The following is a 19,159-nucleotide window of genomic DNA, read 5'->3' as shown; positions in this document are numbered from 1 at the left end:
AGTTTTCAAAGGATTTTAAAGAATCACAGAATTATAGTGCTTTGTAATAATACAATCCACTTTAACTGTCTGATAGTGGCAAAAGTTATCATAAATGATGCCACCATCTAAACTTACCTGATCTTTTTCAATTTTACCAACACCAAAGTAAAAACTCTTTGGATTGGCAAAATATAATCCTGAGACAGAGGCTGCTGGGGTCATGGCTAGAGCCTCTGTCAACCCGATACCTGTCAGCTCTTCAGCATTCATAAGGTTCCACATAGTAATCTTCTCCTGGTGGTCAGGCTGGCTTGGATAGCCAGGTGCAGGACGAATGCCCTAAAGATAGCAATATCTTTTTAAAACTTTTGTTGCAAATCTTATTCACATAACTACTTTATTATATTAAATCAAAAGTAATGTAAACAGCACAGAACTAGGAGTATACTCATCAGACTTGCTTTACACGTACTAATTGTATTATAAGAACTAGTATTGCACAGGTATAGAACTGAAATACTGTAATAATATTCAACTGTAAGTAAAAGTAATTGTGATTTTAATAAAAATGTTAAAATTCAGATATGCCCCTGTGAAAGTAATGATACTGTAACTGACATCATTTGGAAAACAAGAAAGATAAAAGTACATAACATTCAAAAGTAAGCTTGCTGCATATACTGTCATTACAGACCACAAATCATCATCATGAAAAAGTTGATAGTCAGTATATATCATCATCAGAGTTCTAATCATGGGTAGACTAATTTATAAAATAATTTATTTTACCTGATATTTAACCCTATGTAGATCATTAGCTTCCAAATACTCCTCACTGGCATAGCCCCACAAGTCTTTCCTTACTCTTTCATGAAGTTCCTCAGCAAAGGCTTCTGCTAATCTGTCAGCAATTGCTTTGACTAGGATGATATTATAATCATCATAATCTGCTTGAAATCTGAAAGAAATAATGCATGAACAAACAGAAAATATCAGTGAGTTGCCTTCTTCTCCAATAGGTAACCAAATCCTTAGTACAGCACAAAATATTACATATATGTAGTGCAAATGTTGAAAACTATCACTTTTGCATTTGATATTGTTAATGCTTGTTATAAATATACATATCCTTATAATGACAAAAATCCTCAGTAAAGTTTAAATACTAGTTCAACAAGTTTCTACAACTTAACTTTAAACACATTATACGTACTGATTACACAGCTTCTCTGTTCCAAATCCAGCAGAAACAGCAAACATTCCAATGTAGTCCTTTATTCCAGTTTCTTTAGGAGCAATGAAATCCGAAATGCAGCAAAATGGAGTATGACTTTCCTTGGCAGCCTGATTAAAATATTTAGAAATGAATACAAGTTGCTACTGATTCTATAGACTAAAAAATTTCAAAAATACAAACAGAGTTGTGCCAAAGAATTTAGGTTGCTTAACAATTATGAAATTACCTGCTGCCTCAGTCCATGTAGTCTTGCAGTAATCTGCGATCTTGACTCATCACTGTAAACTTCAATGTCATCATCTACAGCATTAGCTGGATAAAACCCAACAATACCATGTGCTTTTAAAGTTCCTTCAGCGATAATAGTAGAAAGGAGTCTCTGTGCATCATCAAAGACACGTTTGGCTTCACCCCCTTTTGTAAACATAAAGAATTAGTACACAGTATATAAACAGTAACTACTGTAGAAGCTGAGACAGTTCAAGTACTATTACATCCTAAATTACTACTCTTACATAATAACATATTATTAAATATATTGAAGTTACAGAGGCTATGGAATTCTACAATGTTAATCTAAGAGGGTGAACCCTTGATTTTACTATAAAGAAGCTCAATTAAGGAATTAAGGACACTTACCTACAGTAGCATCTTTAAAAATTTTGGGATAACCTCTATTTGGATATTTTCCACGGAGTTGCCATACATCAAAGAATGGTTTCCAGTCGATGTATGGCACGAGAAGATTTAGATCATAGTCTTTGAAAGCCTTCACTCCCAATAACTTTGGTGGTACTGTGAAGAAAATTGAAAACACATGATTCAACGTATGCCAAAGCAAAACTAATAAAAGAATGAAAACCTGCCTCATTTATACATGACTGACTCTTGATATAAATGGGTAGCAACCTACATAATGTTATTCATTTGCAGCATTTCTCTTCTTTGATTTTATGGAACATGTTTTAGGCTTGCCACCTGTGTTGCCAATACCTTGGTAACAGACAATTCAGGTACTGATTCCTGTAAATAGCTTGGCTAACATGCATTGCTCAAGTCCAAAGTTGAAGATGAAGGGGTATTAGTGACCACCAAGCACCCTACATGACAAAAAAAAATACATTACTGGCTACAGATAATGCAAAATAAAAATAATACAATTTATGCTTAAAGCTACCAAGCACAAACATCCCTATTGTCATGCATAGGACTTTAAGCAGTACGTACAACCAACACCTAGTCCTGCAAAATGTTGTAGTGAACATTGCATGAATAATGACAGAAATTCTTTTTACTGAAATATCCTACCATAAATATATATGTATTTTACACTAATTTTACTTATACTGTTCTTTAGCAAAAATTCTACAGTACACATTCTTTACTAATGCTGTAATTTGTATTTGATTTTACATATTTACATATTCCAACAGAAGATTGTACGCACATGAAATTAAAATGTAAATTCATTAATGCAGTTTCAAAAGGAAAAAAAAAGAATTAACAAAACCTGCATTATTTACTAACCAGGTAAAGGCTCACTCGCCCAATCTATGGAGAACTTCTTTTCCCTAGCCTCTGATAAGCTTACAAACTTCTTTTCCCGAAGATTCTCATAATGTTCCTCTCTTATCCCTTCATAATCTTCATTGAGCTCATCAATATAATCGTCATACACAGTCTTGTCCATTAGAGATGAACACTATAAAGAAATGTACATGAAAAAAATCAACTGTCAAACCAATCACATACAAATGGAGAACTTCTGTGACAAAAACATTAGGTCAGAAATACACTACTACTGTAGTATTTATAAAAGTATGAAAAAATTCTAGTTACATCCTAATTACTTGACAAGCTACAGAGATTCAAAGGTAGATTTTCTTTAAAAAAAAACATGCTACATTAATGATACTCCTTCCATGTTCAAATGAAAGAGATTATTAATCTCTACTAGAAAATAAAACTACAAACTAAGATCTGTAGACCACATACGTACAGTAACTCCCATTATATGTAAGGGATTATTAATCTCTACTAGGAAATTAATCCACAAATTCTGATCCTGTGAAGTACATACTATATACAATAAACCTCCATTACACATACTAACCACAACTACACTTTTGGATGCATCAATAACATGGACAACAGGATGCTTATATCGAGGGGCAATCTTTACTGCTGTGTGGGTTCTGGATGTTGTTGCTCCCCCAATCAAAAGAGGAACCTAAAATGAAAGAGAAACATCACTACCAGAGACAGGGAGAAGGAAAACTGTTAGATTACATGGTAAATTATGGGACACAGTGAATACAAGGAAAATTGTTAGAATGAAAGGTAAATTTCCAGACATTGTAAATATAAACTTATGAGTGATGTCGAGTTGAAAATTACCTGCCGCAGTACAGGTAATAATTTTCTTTTCATGTAAACATATTTTAGAAATTGGAAAATTGTGGACTTTTAAGAAATTTTTATGTAAAAATAGACATTTAACAACTTTACTTGACAACTTTAAAAAAATGCAAATAGTTTGGCACTTGGGTACATACTAACACAATCAAGTTTAAAATTTACTGCTACAAAAATATTGAAATTAGCTTTTAAAAGATTGACCAATAAAGAATAAATACTGACTGTTGTTCCCATTACAAATAATTATAAAAAACGGCTGGTATTTCATATTTGAAATCTGAAACAATAAGCAATGAAAATATTCCAAAAATTATTTTGCATTTTTTTATCTTCTGTGATGAATATTTGAGAGTAAATGTAAGGAAGGTAGTGTAAAAGAAATCATTTTGTCATTGGACATCCTTACCTTGTATGTTTGAAGATTCAGCACACAGATTGAAGTAATATTTCAGGACATAAATTCAGACAAGATTTGTTATATACATACTGTATATGAATGTCCTCGTAATAAATGACATCTGATTTATCATGTTATCCCATTCCTGGGCCATTTGGGGTTTTTACTTTTAATGTAATTGGATAATGTCATAATATCTGTACACAGAAAATTACTAAAGATTATAATTCATCATATAGACATTTCTTTCATTCCTCTCTATTTGCACTTTGCTTCATCCATTTCACAGAACTTCTGTCTTTTCTTATTCCTGCATTCAATATCATATGCCACAATAAAGCAAAACTCACTGTATAACAAAGAGAAGAAACAACATATTGTTATCTACACTTCAGTAACATTACAAAAATAGAATAACCAGCCAATATTGTGTAAGATAGATGTAAAGTTCATACAAACACTTAAATAACATGAAATAGTCTACTCACCTGCAGTCCTAATCTCTCCATTTCCTTAGCAACAAATATCATTTCATCGAGGGATGGCGTTATAAGTCCAGAGAGTCCAATAATGTCTGCCTTTTCAGCAATAGCACACTCCAAAATCTTATCACAAGAACACATCACACCCAGATCTATAACTCGATAGTTATTGCATCCAAGGACGACACCCACAATATTTTTACCAATATCATGAACATCGCCTTTAACAGTTGCTAGAACAATCGTACCATTATACCTCTCACTTTCCAAAGCAATGCTTCCTGATTCTTTCAGTTTTCTTTGACGTTCTTCTTCCATAAATGGAATTAAATACCCAACCGCCTTCTTCATTACTCGTGCTGATTTAATAACTTGAGGAAGGAACATTTTACCGCTGCCAAAAAGGTCTCCAACGACACTCATACCGTTCATTAATGGGCCTTCAATAACATTTAATGGTCTAGGATATTTTTCGGTATTAGCTCTTGCCTCTTCTGTGTCCATTTCAATGAATTTATCTATACCTTTCACAAGTGAATGTTTTAACCGTTCCTCTACACTCTTTAACCTCCAGTCGTCAACGAGATTATCACTCTTTGTTTGGGTAGTATTCTTTTCAGCATAGGCCAGTAGCTTTTCTGTACCCTCTGGATCTGTGTTCCATAATAATGCTTCGGCAAGTTCTAGAAGTTCCCTCTCAATGTCATCATAGAGAGGTAAACAGCCTGCATTCACAATACCCATGTCCATACCAGCTTTAATGGCATGATATAAAAATACTGAATGCATAGCTTCACGTATTGTTTCTTTCCCACGGAAAGAAAAAGAAAAATTACTTACACCTCCGCTGACTCTTGCACCAGGACAAGTAGCCTGAAAATAAGGACACCAATATCAAATGATAAACTAGAAATAAAACATCCACTATTTGTACTCCAGTTATCCTTGTGAATGCAAAGTCATATGGGTCGTAAAAGTCTGATTCAGTATGTAACTATTTTTAACTACTAAAGGTGCATATCATTTCAGTAAATGGCAAAGTATATGAAAACAAAAAATCCTGCTTATCTTTGCAAGGCTTACATACTTCTTAAATACAACATGGTTCTTGTTGAGGCTTAACAGGACCATTCTTTCAAATAAATTTAGGTTTCATTCAAACCAATCTTACATAGTTGTATTTTTTGGTCTGAAGTGGCTGACTGCAATTCATATTTACATATCTGTGAAACTTATTGCCAAATATTATATCCAATATTTCATGTTATAATTATAAGGAAACTATAATTACCTTTATAACTTTAGTAGCTTCTATAAAACTGATACCATAAGTATTGTGCTCTTCAATACCTGTAGCTATCGTTAAAATGTTTGGATCAAAGATGATGTCGTTGCAATTGAATCCAACTTTTTCAGTGAGCAACTTGTAAGACCTCTGACATATCTTGATTTTATTTTCACTGTCCACAGCCTGAAAATAAAATATTAGAGATCATGAATCTCAAATGTGTCTTTACTGAGAGTGACTCATTCATATAAAAATTAGTAAAATTTAAGTCAGTAATTCACGTCAGAAGTTTCATAACGACAGAGTTAGAAAAACCAGTATACTGTACAGCACCTTTACTGTAATACATATTTACAAAAAGGTATAGTGTAATTTTAAAGTACTACTAATGACAAATCCCATGCCAACACACTGAGATTACATCTGTCCCCATAGCACACATCATGGGTGGCTGTGAAAGGATGAAGTTCAAAATTAAAAGGACTAACTGGAACAGAAAAATGATTACATACTATGCCAGCAGCAGAATTTTAGGGGTGAGAATATTTCTGTTTCCTTTGTGACATACTGAATTATGAAGCCGGAGTCAGGGGGGAGCATTAACAAATTCAGTAAGCATACAGCAAATAGAGGTTGCTGAACCACTGATAAATAAGATTAGCATACCATATACGATTGGTAAGCAATGTACTTTGTGATGAAATAATTAGCCATGATGTGCTTTCTAACTGCAGTAATGCCCTTCATATGAAAAAAAAATCCTTATGTCCACTTTATTAAGTAGTCAGGAGAAAGTCTCTTAAAACCAGAAAATATATCAACATGGTGAAAAAAAAAGCAAAAGTATAAAAACTAAGATTCATACTCTTCAAAGAAGACTTCTTCAGTCACTACAATGCAACACTAATGCATTACAGAACACATAGGCATTAATCAACAAACTGAATAAATGAAAGGCTGTTATCAGAAGTTTACTCACCTGACCTTTTTCATCAAAAGCCATGATAACCACTGCAGCACCATATTTCTTTATCTTACGAGCTTTTTGAAGGAAGTCATCTTCTCCTTCCTTTAGGGATATCGAATTCACAATACATTTACCCTGGGTGACCTTTAAACCAGCTTCAATTACCTCAAAGTTGGAAGAATCTATACAGATTGGGACCTGAAAATGTGTTAAAATGTTAATGAAGAACGCTGTTGCCTTTCAACACAAAAGATTACTTGTGCATTTCTTCTGCAGTTTGTGCATTTCTTGTAATTTTTTGCCATTGTGTAAGTCAAACAACAGTTTAAGCAATGTATCTTATAAAACCTCCTTGGAATGTGACTACGATTTTCCCAGAAGGAATCCTTCTAAAGGAAAGTTAGGTTTTCTAATGTAGGTTCTGCAACCAAAAACAATGCAAACTGTGTCTCAGTTAAGTTAGAGAGACACACATTAACTACATGAGTCAATATACTATGTTACCTCAGGATTAAGATAAAGACACATTAATGCAAATTTGAACATATGAATAAGCATATTTTGCTGTGCATTATAATATATTGGCAACTTCTGTGCTAGCTATAAGAAGTGTGATTGCTTTCAGGGTTCACTGGAGTTCTATGAAAACATGCAAGGTTACTGACCAAAATACAGCATGCATGAAGTTATTTTAAAAATTGTTAACAGTTAGAATCCCAGGACTTCAAAAATAGATATACATTTTAGTGACTAGGACCAGACTTCATGTCAGTTAAAAAAAACTTGCAAGATAACAAATTTTCTAAGACAATTTGTACTTTTCATAGCTACAAACCTGAGGTCTTAACAATAGGATAATTTCTAGCGCCTAGCTGGATCCAGTTAAAAAGCAGATGAAAGCAAGGAATCTTGTGGTATCTGGCAACCCATGCATAGTTCGGGTTAGGAGTGGTCAAGGACGACGCCACTGCACCAGTCTTTCCCAACTCAGGATGACTTAACAAACAGAGGGGCGGCTAGAGGCAGGCAGTATAACATTAAGACCTCAGGTTTGTAGCCATGAAAAATACAAATTGTCTTAGAAAATTTGTCATTTGTTCATACGCAAACAAACCCTCTGTCTTAACAATAGGATAGACTCATACTTGGAGGGAGGTATAAGACATCCTAGACCAGCTGGGCCCTACCCACCAGTCCAGCTCTCAAAAGAAATGGTTCTTGGAGAGCAACTGAAGCCTGTTGAGAAGCTAGATAAATCGATATGTAACTACTCAGAACCTGAGTGACGTACAATGATATATGGGATAACCATTGTATAGGGAACAAAAGAGAAACTTTGACTGTCCAACAACAAACCAAGACACCAGGGTTTGTATTACTCCCAACCACTCCTTGCCAAGGAGTGGAGCATATGCTACCAAATAGCAGGTAAGATATTTGTATATTGCATGACCATACTATCAGCATGACTACCTTACTCACCTGTATCAGACCAGTCCAGCGAATGACGTGTCTTGAGCATCATCGCCCACAAAGTCAGTCAGTGATAGAATAGAAAACAGAGTGAACCTGTTATCATGCACCGAAGGACATCGACCCCCAACCCCTGGTGTGCTTCACCTCATAGCTCAGACCGTGGAGCTCTCTTACCCTCTTGGAAGATGCCAAAGCCAGAAGGAAAACTGTCTTGAGCATCAGGTTCCTGTCAGATGAGTGACGCAAGGGCTCATATGGACTCTTAGTGAAGCTCTTAAGAACCAAGGAAACATCCCAATTCGGAGGCTTGAGCTCTCTAGGAGAACTCGACTGCTCAAACCCCTTAAATAGCAGGGAAAGTTCCCAGGAAGAGGAGATGTCGATACCCTTAAGGCATAACACCAAACTCAGGGCCGCCCTGTAGCCTCTAATAGCAGAAACGGACAAACGTTTCTTGTCTTTGAGGAAGGTTAAAAAGTCTGCTTTTCGCTGAATAGAGGTCGCGAGTGGAGAAAAACCCCGCTTACGACACCAATCACAGTAGATCGCCCATTTGCCTTGGTAAACTGCAGAGGTCGACTTTCTACGACTGCAGGACATGTGCCCAACTGTTCTCTGAGAAAAGCCTCTTGCTCGGAGGAGATACTTGATAGCCTCCAACCGTGAAGAGGCAGGGATTCTACTTACTGGTGGAACCTTTACACATGGGGCTGACACAAGAGATGTCGCCAAGGGGGAATCTCCCTTGGAACCTCTGACAACAACGACAGCAGATCTGGAAACCATTCCGCCTGAGGCCACAGAGGGGCTACCAAAGTCATCCTGAGACCCTGTGAACTCATCAGCCTGTTCAGAACCTAACAGATCAAACAAAATGGAGGGAAGGCACACACCTCCAGGTTGTCCCAGGGATGTTGGAATGCATCCTCTGCCAATGCTAAAGGATCTGGAACCACTGAACAGACCACCTCCAGCTTCCTGTTGAAGCGTGTCACAAAAAGGTCCAGCATGGGTCTCCCCCAAATCTGGAAAAGCTTGCCTGCCACCACTTGATGAAGGGACCACTCTGTGCCTAGGATCTGATCCCGACGACTGAGTTTGTCTGAGACCACGTTCCGTTTCCATGGGATATACCTGGCTGAGAGCTCTACTGAATTGCTGACCGCCCACTGGTGAAGCTCGACGGTCAAGGCGTGAAGTTGACGTGAAACCAGGTCTCCCTGTTTGTTCACATAGGCTACCACCGTGGTGGTGTCCGACATGAGAACGACAGGATGACCCTCTACCTTCCCCCGAAACTCCTTCAGATCCAGGAAAGCTGCCTTCAACTCCAAGACCTTGATATGTTGCTTCTTGTCCTCCATACTCCAAACGCCTGAAGCGATGAGGCCGCCTAAATGAGCACCCCAACCTGCGAGGGAGGCATCCGAGAACAGAAGGAAGTCCGGTGGAAGAGAATGCAGAGGGACACCCTTCAACAGATTCTGGTCATCCAACCACCAACGAAGGTCTTCTCTCACTTCCAGAGACAGAGGAACCATAAACAGGGGAGAGTCCCCCCCCCCGAGACCAGAATTCTCCCAGTCTTCATTGCAGAGACCGAAGATGAAGACGCCCATGAGGGATCAGCTTATCCAGGAAAGACAACACTCCCAGAAGAACCTGCCACTGATGAGCTGACTGATGTGACTCTGACAGGAAGTTGCGCGCTACCGCCCGCAACTTCTCTGATCTCTGATCCAACAGGAAAACTTTTGCCACTGTTGTATCAATTACCATGCCCAGGTAGAGAATCCTTTGAGTGGGTATGAGGTTCGACTTTTCCTGGTTGACTAATATGCCCAGGTCCAGATAGAACTGAAGTAGACGATCCCTGTCCTGCAGCAGCTTCTCCCTGGAAACTGCCAAGACTAACCAATCATCGAGATACCTCAGCAAACAGATCCCCTCAGCATGGGCCCAACTTAACACGAGAGAGAAGACCCTTGTGAACACTTGAGGGGCCGTCGTCAGCCCGAAGCACAAAACTTTGAACTTGAAGATCTTGTCCGCAAGAGAGAAGGGAAGGAACTTCCTGGACGTGGGATGGACAGGGATTTGGAAGTATGCGTCCCTTAAGTCTATCGACAGCATGAAGTCGCCTTCCCTCACGACTGCCAACACCGAGTGCGAGGTCTCCATCTTGAACCGTGTCTTCCTGACGAAGTGATTCAAGGTGGATAAGTCGATCACAGGCCTCCATCCTCCCGACGCCTTGGGCACCAAGAAGATGTCACTGTAAAAACCCGGGGATGGAGCACTACTTCCTCTATCGCATCCTTGTCCAGCATTTTCTGCACTTCCTCCCAAAGAGCCAAGAACTTCAGAGAATCTGGAGGATATGCCTTCCTGAGCTGCGGCTTGTCCGACAGAGGAGGAGAGAAGTCGAATGGCAGTAGGTATCCCACCCGAAGGACATCTACCAGCCACTTCTCTGCCCCATAACTCTGCCACTTGGCCCAATGGCCAGCCAGGCACCCCCCCCACCCATGGCGCAGGAGAGGGAGAGGCGCCTAACCTACCAACAGCCCCCTTTACCTCTGCCCCTTGGGCCCCTTCTTGGCTTAAAGGAACAAGAGCGAAAGGGGCGTTGATCTTCTGACTTAGGCTGTGTCGAAAGGGAAGGCCCTGTCAAACTCGAGGTCCTCGACGGCCTACCAGGCGACAATCTCCTTGACTGCCGCTGGACAGGGGAGGAGGAGGAGCCAGATGTCTCCGAGGACGAGACTCCAACTTAGACACAGCCAGGTGCACCAGTCGGTCTTTGGTGTCAGCCCGGTGCCAGTCTATCGCATTTTCGAGTTCTGTCCGAGGAAACAAAAATTGGGACTCCAACAGATCTCCGTTCCTCAATGCCAGCAAGGACTCAGTGTCGAGCGATCTCTCCATCCTAGACAAAGCCGCGTCCCTTCTAATCAGAAGATTAGCCCATAAATTGGCACTGAGGTGAACCAAATATGAAAGCGCCTTGCCCCCGGACTGCAACAGACTGGCAAGCGAGGAAGCACTCACCAACTCTTCCGGGGACCTGTCGGAAGCTATCTTGGCAATAACCACAGACCAGAGGTCCAGCCAAGAAACCGTCTGCAACATGGAGGCCGCCGTAGATTCTAATGCTGAGGCATCTTGCGGAGACAAGGACGGAGCCACCAACCTCACCTGTTCCAAAGTCAAACCCGACTTCGGGCGAATGACGTCTGGGTTAAGATGGCGTGACAACAAAAATGCCGAGATCATAGCATAGTACTTCCTATGTCTCGTGAGAGGCGGGGTTAGTAGTTTGATAGAGCCCCTACAGCAAAGCGAACCGTCCCGGTCCAAAATAGAGGCGTTAACCTTCTCAAGACCGACTGAATGTGCCCCGACAAAGGAAGCTAAAGAGATGATTTGGGGTCCTGAGTAGCTCCCACCAAGGCCTCCAAGCAAGAAGGAGTGTAGGACGACTGAGCCCGAGTCCTACTTTCCAAATTTTTAAAACAACGAACGAGATTAACAACTTCCGAAAAGGAAGGCAGAAACTCTTGCATGTCTCCCTCCTCCTGCTAAGGCAACGGAGACCGACGACGAGAAGGATGTGCAGGCTCTTCTAAGGTGCCTTCTCCACCAAAATTAACGGAAGGGTTAGCAGCCAAACAGCCCGAAACCCCAACTAACCTGTGTGGGCTGGGTCCAAGCGTCGGCCTCCGAGACGAACCCACTATAATACTAGGAACATCACTTACCTCAACAGATGACTCCACATGTCGATGAATGGTCACGGGCGTGGCGGACGTACGTACGTGAGATGGGGGGAAACTCGAACACTCGAGATCGAAGGGGAATCCCTTAGAGTCGAACTCTTGGAAGCACCAGTGAGAGAGGCACGCAAACACTTCAGCTGCACCAACTCCGTGCTCACTACCTTCGACCTCTTGACAGGTGCCTTGAGATCCTTACGGAGACGAATAGGCCTTGGAGAAGAAGGAGCACTAACATCACAAGCACGGGCAGGGGAGGTTGCAACATGCTCGCGATGTGCATGGACGGGGGGGGGGGTTGGGGGAGGGGGTGGGGGGTAACACGCTCGAGATTCGAGGCAGAGGAACGAAGCATCTCCAGCAGAACGCACACCACTACCACTGCCCGAAACAACAGCACTTTCGGGAACACGTCCGCGTTGTTCCTCCCTCGAAGGCGAAGGAAGGGCAAAGTTCTTAGCCTTCCAACGCTTGATACGCCAACAGGGCGTGGAGGGGGAAGAGGGAGAAGAAGACAGCACTAGTTTCTTACGCGCACTCTTCTCAGGAGGTGGGGACGAAGCAACACGTTCCTACCAGTCTTCCCAACTGATAAGGCAGCCAACTTCACATCTAAAACAGTCCAACCTCTGAAGCACTGCCTGGCATATGACCTCAGACTGATGTGCCAGAGAAGGCTCCGATGACAATAAAGGGAGATGTAGCGAACTGGGCGGCAGTGATGACATCACGGCTGAGAAAGGCAGATCAGAGGAGATGGCTGGGAGAGACATCATCGACGTGAGTGACACATGGCTTCCCCTTGGTGCGAGGGTGAAAGAGACGCCACTGGCGGAGGAATACACAAGGACGGACCCCGTGACGTCACTCCAACTCGAAGCGGCGGCAGACACTGGGGGAGCAATAAAAGATGGCCGACTGCTGCTACCCACGAAGACAAGGCCGGGAGGAGGGGGGATGGCCTGGTCAGACTGGGAAGGGGGGGTGTGAGCCTCCACAAAATGCGCTAGCAACCCCTCCAAGGATGGGGTACCCCCTAGCCCGAGCGTCTTCCAAATCGCAGCCATTTTGGATGCCTCCGACTCTGGAAAAGAGAAGATTGATGAAAAAGCCTCACCCTTCTCGGCAACCAAATAAACTCCCAAGGAAGAAGGGGCTACATTATAAACATTAGCCTGGCGGCCTCCCGACACTTCCATCGACGAGTCAATGGAAGAAAAGGAAGGAAAAGGAAGGAGATGCAGGGACAACGCTACTATGAGGGTTGACTACTGCAAGAGATGAAACATCGGGAATAGGCACAAAACCTTCCAAAGTAGGAAGAGTCAAAACCCTCCGATGTTCTCTCTTGCCATAAAACGACTTCCACTGCTCCTCAGGCATGCTCGGCATTCCGTGCAAGGATTCGTAATAATACAAAAATTAGAACGACACCTACTGCATGTGATGTGAGGGTCAGTCGCTGCCGAAGCCAAAAAACGAGAACACGGAAAACCTGGAACTCCAAGGCACATACGCTGACGCCGAGAAGGAGCAGAAGAAGCCATAATACCAGCCAAACACACACACCCACTAAACAGAAACGAAACGGGCAATGAACCGGGAAAAGGGCAAGAGAGGTTAACAGGACTCTCACCCAGGCAGTCAAAAGATCCAGCTAGGCGCTAGAAATTATCCTATTGTTAAGACCAAAGGTTTGTTCGCTTATAACAACAGAAATTTTTCAGATAAATATCCACTTCACCATTAATGCATTTTTGCATATTTTATTAATATTTTCCTGGAACTTTTCCACATTCTGTCTCCAAACCTCATGAATAAACAAACATAGGAGAGTGGCGAAGACTATATTTATTAGAATCAAGACAGCAAAGCTGCAAATGCTAAGGGCTGATAGCACAGTACAGTACGAAATACCAATATGCCAAACAATCTACAGTGAATTTACAAACCTTTAGTAAGTACTACTAGATGTAAATAAATTGACTGGACATGTTGTAAAATGAAAGTATAAAAAAGAAGCTGACTGGGCATGTAAAAAAATGTACATGGCTGATGTAAAAATGCCATAAATGTTAATGCTAAAAAACAAAGCAACATAAGTACTAATATACATACTTTACAGATATCAGGTTCTGTTGCTACTAAATTCAGAAAACGTGTCATTGCTGCCTTGCCATCAAGCAGCCCTTCGTCCATATTTACGTCTAAAATTTGAGCTCCATTTTCCACCTGAAAGAAATTGATACTAATAATGATTGGAATGCATCAGAACATAGCATGAAAGGAAATTTGGATAAAGTGCATAAATAATTCGATCCAGATCCTTATCTATCTAATATAATAAGATTTAGTGATGTGGATTCATTTTTAATTTTAGCTGGCTTACTAATTTGAATGTTCCTCTTTACTTCATAGATTTACTTTACCTTCCATACAACACTACATGAATTTCACAAGCTTGGTGATTTGCAAGTTTTATGACTAACGCAGTTACGGTATCAAACGACAACATACCTGCATTTTTGCAATAGCAAGAGCTTCTTCATAATTTCCATCCTTTATTAGACGACAGAATTTTCTTGAGCCTGCCACATTGCATCTCTCACCTACAACAAATCCAAATTATTAAATGAAAATTAGAAAGCAAATATTGTAGTCTTCCTTCTAAACTGCAATTAGACTAGATTTAATTGTAAAGACCCATTTCTAAAAGGTAATACAGTTATAACTGCATTTGATTTGAACAGTTACTGGAATAACCTTTTAATTAATTGAACAGTAAAGAAAGAAGCAATCTTGGAAACACTTTTCATTTGCCAGAAGATATTAACTTTTGTGTCTGTTGTGAATTAGATACATGATTCAGCACTATAGTCCCACTGTGCATACAATATCTACAATATAAGCTTCTTTATACAACTCCAAAGACAGCTCATCAATGATCCATTGACCAACTACTGTTTCACAATGCCATTTACCTCTTGTCTTCACACTCCCCTGCTCACATTTCGACTTTTTCTCACAATTTACTATCATTTCTCCACTTTATTAACCTTAATGTGGTTTCGTAACGCATTACCTTAAGGTGGTTTTGCAATGCAAAAGATGTAAATCAAAAAGCAATAGAATTATGAAACTGCCTCAGCTAAGTTCATTGTTCCGTGCTCCAACAGAATCAGTTGATTAATCAATGCTTTCCTACATAGATATATCTATTGTTTAACAGAATGTTAAACTGTACAAAGTAAAATATAGCTAATACATCATTAAAAATTTTTATGCAAGAAATCTGTATTTTCTATACCAAAACATGCAGAGAACTTTCGTTTTATCTTAGTTGATCTTTATTGAAACTAAAACTTATTCATTATCCTCTTTGGTTTCCAAATGCAGAGTTCCAGTTTGAAATATTTTACACCATTGTACTTTTGACAATAATGTAAGTATTTGGAAAAGAAAAACTCAGTATATTTCACATAACTTAAAAGCCTTATTACTAACAGGCCATAAAACACACTGCTTCTCTTGCAAAATGGAACTGAAAGCATTCCGTGCTATATAACTTAGTGCACATAATTGTCGTCACTTACGTTTTCTAGTTTCCTAATATTAAAGTTAATAATTATATCTCAGCAGGCATGAAATTTTTGCCCTTTCTCAGAAGTCATATGGTTATAAGTACGTACTACTGAAAATTCCACTTTCTTGGCTCACTGTCAATAAAATGATATTGTTATGATACAATAAAGTTTTATACATACTTACCTGGCAGATATATACAAAATTATACCCACCCTACCTCCCCTCAGGAGACAGGCGGTATAGAAAAAATATGATATAACATGGGGATGGTTCCTAGTCCTGCCACCCAGCGGCAGGTAAGTAGATCACCTGACCTACAGGTAGCGTGTGCGCGAAATTCGAATTTCTGTCGGACGACGGAGTCAAATAGCTAAGTATATATCTGACAGGTAAGTTAAATGTATAAAACAACATATTTAGCAGTCAAGTCCATATAATTTAAGGAGAGTAAATTATCTACATACAGTACCATAGTATTGAATCGTATGCATTCAATTCACAACACACACAAAAGTTTTAAAATTGCAGAAGTCTCTAACATTTCTAGCCCATTTCTCTCTACAAAGAATTGCATTGCTATGAGACAATATTTTGGTTTTTTATTAAGTAATTTATAAACTTTGTATGTCAACAGAACTCTTGCAGTCATTATCAGATGCAGTACTGCATTTCTGTATACTTACTAATGTATATTTGTATGAAAAAAATATAAATAGCAATGCAGGTCAGTAAAAATGTTCAATATATTTAAAATATAATAAAATTATGTAGGGCAAAACCCATAAATAATAACATACCAATATTAACAAAATTTGTGTTGGTAGTGATCCGTGTAGGTTCCAAACCACACAGCAACTGCACTCCCTCATATAAATCCTGTGGAGGAACTCGGGGCTTGATTGTTGCTACAGTGTCAGCAATTGCTCTGAAATTATCTCAGTTTTCAGTCAGTGCAAAAATATGCTTTAAAAAATTCTTTCTCCATTTTGTAGAAACAGGAAGCAACTGTATAATTTACTCTCCATTTTCAAATGAAAACCATGAGAACCTATAGCAAACTTTAATTCATTATCTCCAGGTGCATCAAGTATTTAAGACATTACAAAAGGTTGTGAATTACTTTAATGACTGGACTACTTATCACTTTATTCATGTCAATATCAACCATCACAGCAAAACTCTTACATATGAAACTATCATAAACTGTAATCATATGACCAAGCTATATATAGTAGACCCAAAAACCCAGCTACCTGGTAATTTATCTCTGGTATCAAAGCTCACAAAATGAAGAAACCAAGATCCATTTAACACAGGGGCTTATTACTACATCCAAAGGTAACTGGTTCTAGGGCTTGGGACTTAAGTCAAACTATCAGGAAGTTGGGATTTAAAACATAAAAAAAAAATTAGCCATAATTGATTCTCATGATTTTGGTGCCAATTTACAGTTTTACTTTTCTTGCTTTGGCTCAAAATATTAATTTGATTATTACAACAGACAGGCATGGTGAGCAGTCAAAGGCTGGTAACCTTGTAGACATCACAAAAGCCCCATATATTTGTTTTCTCTTTCACAAAGTTCTCTCTCGTCCTCTCCCTATTTCTTTTACTTAATATTAGTTACCATGTCTAACAGAGGTAGTGGGTAATAGCACCTATGAAGAATCCTCAGACTAGCACTTTACTCACTAATTTTCCACATGAAAATTTTATTATTTTAAGTAAAATACCACAAAACCCCATTAATATGAAATTCATTATCCTTAAGATTAAAGAATACTGTACTTAAAAACAATTTTTTGCAAACTAATCTCTCAGAGCTTTTATTTCCTCAACAAAGACATTTTTCATTTACCTTATATGATCAGGAGTAGTACCACAACACCCTCCAACCACATTAACCAGTCCATCTAAAGCAAATTCTTTAATGTGATTTGCTGTAGTCTCTGGTGTTTCATCATATTCTCCAAATGTATTTGGTAGGCCAGCATTGGGGTAACATATCACAAAAGATTTTGTATTCAAGCCAATATTTTCAATAAATGGACGCATCTCTACAGCTCCAAGGGCACAATTCAAACCGATGCTGAAATAAGCGATAGAAAATAAATAACATCGACACATAAGCCGATGCTGAAATAAGCAATAGAAAATAAATAACATCTTGACACATAAGACATTTTGAACTGACTGTTAATGAATGTTGTTTAAAAGAACAAGAGGAAACAAAATTATACTTAAACACAAAGAAAGTTTACAGAACTTCCATATATAGTGAGCCTTTAGAAGTTTTATTAGTACATATGTTAGAAATCTAAAAATTTCAACATTTAAACTTTGATCAAGTTCCTAACTGTGCAAATAAAGCTATACATGTGCATATTTTATTGAAATGTAAAAAATTCTTGGAATTAGCTATACACAAAGTAAACTCTAATAAATGCTACCAAGTAGCATCCATTACCAGCTGAATAGTCCTCAAGCTCCACCATCCTGAGGTAGAGTTGAGGAACTACCTTATCACATCCAAAATTCCTGAGAGCACACTGTCAATTTTACTGTCATTGACATATTTTCCCTTCATTATGTTTGATGATTAAGGAGTTTTTTTTTTTTTTTTTTTTTTTTTTTTTTTTTTTTTTTTTTTTTTTTTTTTTTTTTTGTTAACTGTCTAGTGCACATTTTACTTCAATTCTTATCTTGGTAACGTCTGTTTTTCTATATTTTCCTGCCTCCATTGCTGGCCATCATACTGAATTGGTAGTTATTGCACTTAATAAGTTGCATTCAGTTAGTTCATATTTATTTGTCCGTAAGCAACAGCTCCTTTTCCTTTTTTCATCAAGTACTCAAACTATCCTCCATCTTTGAGAGTGATTGAGTGAATTGATCCTAAAAACAGTACCTATTTATGAAGCATGCATGTGAACCTTGTAACCTCACCTTTTGGTATGAAAGTAAACAAATAATTACTCCATATGAAATAAATAAAAGAGGAATGCAAGGTGACAAATAGTATAACCACAATACACTAATCTCATATATATTTATAATAATAATTTTACCACATAGGCTGTGCATGAGAGATGCTGATAACAAAAGCATCGCCTGTCTGACCAGAAAGAGTTCTTCCAGATTTGTCAACTATGGTACCTGACACCTGAAAAGAATTGTCAAGATAACTAACAGTAAAGGGAATGAATTACAATATTCTATGCAATATTCTTCCCAGTCATGCAATGGATTTTGTTTATTATAATATTGTCAAAGCATAAAACTCAATACAGTAGTTAAAATGTTATTGTTATAATACAATTAAGTTTGTTCATACTTACCTGGCAGAATTATATATCAGCTATGTATTTCTAGACGTCCACCGACAGAATTTCCAAAACTCGCGGCACACGTTAGTGGGGCGGCCAGTGGTAGTACCCATTCCCGCCACTGGGAGGCGGATATCAGGAACCATTCCCATTTTCTGTTCATATTTATTCATGACCCTTGTCTCCTGAGGGGAGGAAGGTGGGCACTCTAATTATATATATCTG

The 19,159-nt window shown here is 39.0% G+C and overlaps 1 protein-coding gene across 1 annotated transcript; it reads right to left on the bottom strand.

Moving 5' to 3' along the window:
* LOC135223879 (methionine synthase-like) lies at nt 1-18,819 on the bottom strand. The gene is made up of 15 exons (XM_064262787.1): nt 18,677-18,819; nt 17,467-17,697; nt 16,406-16,533; nt 14,541-14,632; nt 14,142-14,255; nt 6,784-6,969; nt 5,808-5,987; nt 4,523-5,389; nt 3,333-3,449; nt 2,747-2,921; nt 1,859-2,014; nt 1,446-1,633; nt 1,196-1,326; nt 772-940; nt 1-321 (listed from the first exon to the last, which is right to left on the bottom strand). The coding sequence occupies exons 1-15, from the start codon at nt 18,679-18,681 to the stop codon at nt 16-18; spliced, it is 3,045 nt and encodes a 1,014-aa protein (XP_064118857.1). The 5' UTR covers nt 18,682-18,819; the 3' UTR covers nt 1-15.
* Between the last annotated feature and the right edge of the window lie 340 nt (nt 18,820-19,159).

This window comes from Macrobrachium nipponense, chromosome 10 (genome assembly GCF_015104395.2).
Source record: "Macrobrachium nipponense isolate FS-2020 chromosome 10, ASM1510439v2, whole genome shotgun sequence".
Classification (NCBI taxonomy): Eukaryota; Metazoa; Arthropoda; class Malacostraca; order Decapoda; family Palaemonidae; genus Macrobrachium; species Macrobrachium nipponense.
Note: the sequence above shows the minus strand (reverse complement) of the source record. Positions and strands in the feature narration are given on the sequence as shown.

Coding starts and splice junctions, on each gene's coding strand:
- LOC135223879 (XM_064262787.1), bottom strand. Junction 16,534..17,466: donor ACTACTCCTGATCATATAAG/GTAAATGAAAAA, acceptor AGATAATTTCAG/AGCAATTGCTGACACTGTAG. Junction 322..771: donor TACATAGGGTTAAATATCAG/GTAAAATAAATT, acceptor TGCTATCTTTAG/GGCATTCGTCCTGCACCTGG.